Source organism: Phalaenopsis equestris, unplaced genomic scaffold (assembly GCF_001263595.1).
Source record: "Phalaenopsis equestris unplaced genomic scaffold, ASM126359v1 Scaffold000632, whole genome shotgun sequence".
Taxonomy (NCBI): domain Eukaryota; kingdom Viridiplantae; phylum Streptophyta; class Magnoliopsida; order Asparagales; family Orchidaceae; genus Phalaenopsis; species Phalaenopsis equestris.
Window position 1 is genome coordinate 347,685 of NW_018165072.1, and position 5,314 is coordinate 352,998.

Sequence of the window (5,314 nt, forward strand, 5' to 3'; positions counted from 1 at the left end):
TCTTATATATAAGGTTTTATTACAACAATATAAATTTTTTCAGAATGTACGTGTAAGGTAAACATCAATTATTAGTTTAAAATATGTGGCGATGGGTACTCCTTCATGCTCACCTATAAATGTCTTATAAAGTTATCTATTTGTAGATAAAATATTTGTTTTGAAAACTTCAATTTTGTCTTAAACAAAAATTATGATATGTTATATTTTTTTAATCAAAAGTTAAAATTCTTGTGTTTTTTTTTTTTATTTTATTACGTTTTGCATTTAAAGGAAACTTATTTACTATAAATTTTTTATGTCACAGCTCACATATCATAAAGCTAAAATTTTGGATAATATAATTAAAACTAAAAGATAAAAAAACTTTAATAATTTAACAAATATTTATAAGACTATTATAGTTAAAAAAATATTAGATGTAATCTGTTGAGAAAAACTCAATGTTATCAATAGTCAGGGAGTAGAAAATAAATATAACTAATTAATGATTTAGCTGAAGTATTAGACATGCACATACATAATTATGGTGAAACATATATGAAAATGAAAGAAATTATGCGGTATTGCATTATTGTAGAATATCTGTCAACACAAAAAAAAAAAAAAAAAAAAAAAAAAAATTTAACTGGCGTTTTTATTTCGAATTTACAAATATTTTTTATTCATAATAAATTAGTTCATTCATCAATCATATAAACAATAGTAATGTATATGCTCTGTCAATGGAGAAAATTGTGTCCGAGTCCACAGCTGGGTGACGGCTCGCATTATTTATAAATGACCGAGTTGTCGCCCTACCGTTTATGTGGGAGACTGCATGTAATATATTTCTTCATAAATAATGACTAACTGACTCATCAACCCATATATCCATCACATGTAATATTTTTGCAGGCGACCGCACGTAATATTTTTCTTCGTACATAAAGACTAACTAACTCATCAATCCGTATATTCATGCACAGCAAGATCATCGGAGCCAAATACTACCACCATGAGGGCGATATAATCGACGGTAACGGGAACACCCCCTCTCCCCGCGACACCGACGGCCACGGCACCTCAACCGCATCCATCGCTGCCGGCCGCTTGCTTCCCGGCACCAGTTTCGGCGGCCTTGCATCGGGCACAGCCCGAGGTGGTGTTCCGTCAGCCAGGCTAGCTATTTACAAGGTCTGCTGGAAAGGCAACAAGTGCTCCGACTTCAACATCCTAGCAGCTTTCGACGACGCCATAGCAGATGGGGTCGATATCATCTCCATCTCCATTGGCGAGTCGATATCGAAGCAATACTTTGAGGACGCCATCGCAATTGGATCGTTCCATGCAATGAAGAAGGATATACTAACGAGTTGTTCGGCGGGGAACTCAGGGCCATCGAGAAGTACATTGAGTAATTATGCACCGTGGATGCTGACGGTGGCGGCCGGGACTATAGATAGGAAGTTTGTGGCTAATGTGAAGCTTGGAGATGGCCAGGTCCATGAGGTAATTAATGATGGTGCAAATAATATTTATTATAATTATGCAATTGAGAAAAAAGGAAACTAATTAATTTGGTGGTGATGGATGATAGGGAATGGCAGTGAATATGGTGGGATTAGATGATGTAATGTATCCTTTGGTAGAAGGAAGAAATGCGCCCAATTTGACGGCAGGCATCAGCGGGGCGCGTTCTGCGTAAATACTGTTCTATGTCACCATTAACATTTATCGAAAAGACATTTTCAGTACTTGTGTTTTAAATTCTATTGCATGCACATGCAGATACTGCAATAATGGGGCATTAAACGCGGATGTGGTGCGAGGAAAAATTGTTATTTGCTCTGGCGTGACCAGTGATGGCTCTGAATTAACACGGGTGCAGGCCGCTGGGGCAATAATGAACTCATATTATCCAGTCAACTCGGCCTATCAATTCAGCGTCCCATCATCAGTACTTGGAGCTCACCCAATGTTTGCAATCCATAAGTATCTAAAGAGCACTAGGTGCGCATCTTCCGCCCGTCAACAACAATTATCATTTTAATTTGTTTAAAAATAAAATAAATATTTTTTGTTCAAAATTAATTTTAAGACTATGAATATTTTTATTTATTTTCTACCGTGCCTTGTAATTATAGCCAACCTACGGCAAGTATTTCGAAGACACAGGCAATATTTGATGGAGCGCCACCTATCGCGGCTTCGTTTTCTTCTCGTGGGCCAAATCGTATCACTCCAAACATTCTCAAGGTAAAAATTAATTTCTGTGATTTAATAGTATTGTTTTTTTTTTTCACACAACAGCTTAATTGTTGTCATGCGGCATATGTGAAATATTTATAATGTTTTGATACATCAAATTAATTCTATTTTTTTTTGTGCTTGGAAAATTTTTTAGCCGGATATAACAGCACCAGGGATTAATATTTTATCAGCGACATCGGGAAAATCTACAAGTCTGGCTGTGGGAACATCCGCTGCTTGCCCGCATGTTAGCGCGGCTGCTGCTTATGTCAAGTCATTCAAGCCAAACTGGTCTCCAGCTGCAATTAAGTCTGCTCTTATGACTACGGGTAAGCACTTTATAAAAAGATTAATGTTAGATTAAATTCATTCAATACTTCTTGACATATATGCAATAATAAATAAATAATAAAAATTACTACCTTTTTCCTACCTAATTTCATATTAATGAAATTCAAAGTAATTAAAAAATAATGAAGTCCCATTAACTCAAATCTCAAATTCAGAATACCCACCCACTCGATTATAGTTAATGCATGATTAGCTACATCATCTCATTAATTCTAATTAAGTAATTAACTTTCCATGCACGATTGTTTCTCGCAGCCAAGACGATGAGTTCAGATAAAACCCCAGAAGCGGAATTCGCTTACGGGGCAGGCTACTTAAACCCACTTGCAGCTCTGAATCCCGGTTTGGTCTACGATGCTGAAGAAAAGGACTACGTAAATATGTTATGCAGCCAAGGTTACAACACTGAAAGACTTAAACTCGTAACTGGAGATGATAGCAGCTGTACTTCGGCCAACAACTCGACGGAGCTCAACCTCAATTATCCCTCCTTCGCTTTATCTGTTTCCTCTAATGAGAAACCCTTTTCAGCTTCATTTTTAAGAACGCTGACAAATGTTGAAGACGATGGTTCCACTTACAAGGCATCAGTGATCGAACCTTCTGGCCAGATAAACGTAAGTGTGGAACCGAATGTATTGACGTTCGAAAAGATGATGGAGAAGAAATCGTTCGTGTTAAAGGTTGAAGGAGCGGCTGTGAGAAGTGTGATCTCGGCTGCTTTGGTGTGGAGTAATGGCGTGCGAAACGTGCGTAGCCCGATTGTAGTGTTTTTATATTAAGAAATTGTTCAGTGACATGTGTTGTGTGTATGTAAGAAAGAATAATTATATGAATACATTATACATTTATTTCTCTACATCTGTTCGATCAAATTAATTGATTAGGTTCTGACATTTTGATTGAAAATGAATCAGCTTAATTTACATAAAACTTGTTAGTGTACAATTCATTCACAACAAGAAAAAAATAGGCTTAATTTCCTCTTTAAAAATCTCCTGCAACCTTTTAGTGTGGGATATTAGTAGTGATTGGTATAAGATCATGAGTACTAGTGTCAATTGAATTAGACTTCACTCAGCTGTTTTAACTGCTACAAAATTTTGTGCTGAATCATAGTGCTTTCCTCTGGAACAATATTTAGCTGTTGTTCTCTAACTGTGGGCAAAATACACTATATTTAATTGCTGTTTTTCAATTAGGGAAAATATATTCGTAGTGATTTTGAAGTCTATAACATTTTAAAAAGCTAAAAGTGCTGCCAATATTGCAAAAATTGGCAGTGAACACCATTATATTTCTGTAACTTTTGTAGTGGTTAAAACCATGAGATGTATTTTTTCTCAAGGAATTGCGATTGTTAAAAAAAATGCAATTGTTGCATATTTTCATACTTAATTCTATTGTGAAAATTAAAGTTATTTTTATTGACATTCGAAGCATCAGTTGCATATTTAAAAAGATTGATCATATGATAACATTCAATCAAAATTTTGTATGCAATAAAAATTTAATTTAATATTAGCCGATTTTAAAGACAAATGCTGTGGATTATAAAAATTCAAGCTTAGAATTGCCCTGCTTAATGGAGTCATCTGATGAAAAAAAATCAAAATTAGTAGAATAATAATTAAACAGAGACATAGTTGTTACATTTTATAAGCGGTCATATATTGTCTATCAAGAAACTGTGCCAGATGGCAATGATTATTGGAGTAAATTTGACTAGTTTAGCTGGCTATAATCTGAAATAATGACTTAATTATATAATTTTTCTCAGTCGTTCAGATGTTAAATCTTGTTGGCTCAACCTTAGATAAGCTAGGTGGTCATATTTAATCCAATTAGCAAAGAGTAAATCAAGTTGGAAATTCCATAATGTAGCAGCAATCTATAAGTTGGCATTAGGTCAACACTTGGAGATCTCATTAAAAATGTGATTTAACTTTGATGAACAAATCAATCAAATTTAATTTAAGTTATTTGTCACGTATATACCACTAATAATAGTAACGTCCTAAAAATTCGTAGATTTTTCTTATATTTAATGTGATATATTATTGTCCAAATTATAAATAATACTAAAAAACAGGTTAATATTCATTTCCAATCTTGACTATGGCATCACAGCCATGTAAAATTTTTAGATGACTAGATCATCATGACATGAAATAGAGGCATTTGGAGATTCTCAGTTCATTTGTGAGTCATTTCTCTCATAAAGGAATCATGATTCTTTAGATTGGTGGCTTTTATTGAGCTTTTAACTATTATGAGAGTTCATTAATCTATATTATGTGGAGGAAAGGCCTTGAAAGTGTCGAGTATTATGGAGCCCGATCCACTTCTTAATTGGGCAGTCTTACACCATTGGAAACTAATTAAATCTTGCCTCTTTTAATTAATTTTATTTTCTTCGATTAGTTCTCCCGCAATTACGCAGTTATTTAGGCTCTGTTTGGCGCAGCTGCAGCTTCTCAGCTTTTCAGCTGCAGCTGCGTTGCCCCAGGAAGCTGCTGCGGGAAAACAACTGCGAGGAAGTTGGCCGTCTGTTTGGTGCAGATGTGTAAAACAAGTTGTTGGGCAGCTATTTATGAAAAAAAGACCATACTGCCCCTGTTTGGTAAAACTATTTGAAAGAAGAGTATAACAATCATATTTTTAAATTTCAATAAGCTCTCAAGGTGCTAACAACTTTTGTATAAGAATAAAAACACATATGGAACACAAT

At 34.8% G+C, this 5,314-nt stretch overlaps 1 protein-coding gene across 1 annotated transcript in view; it reads left to right on the top strand.

Moving 5' to 3' along the window:
- Positions 1 to 3,376, top strand: part of LOC110030028 (cucumisin-like) — a 4,857-nt gene extending 1,481 nt beyond the window's left edge. Inside the window, exons 4-9 of the mRNA XM_020732565.1 lie at positions 969 to 1,491; positions 1,580 to 1,683; positions 1,771 to 1,992; positions 2,106 to 2,238; positions 2,387 to 2,561; positions 2,839 to 3,376. Of these exons, the coding sequence (XP_020588224.1) occupies positions 969 to 1,491; positions 1,580 to 1,683; positions 1,771 to 1,992; positions 2,106 to 2,238; positions 2,387 to 2,561; positions 2,839 to 3,365 (1,684 nt within the window). The 3' untranslated portion in view covers positions 3,366 to 3,376. The remainder of the gene's footprint in view (positions 1 to 968; positions 1,492 to 1,579; positions 1,684 to 1,770; positions 1,993 to 2,105; positions 2,239 to 2,386; positions 2,562 to 2,838) is intronic.
- The last annotated feature ends 1,938 nt before the right edge of the window (positions 3,377 to 5,314 follow it).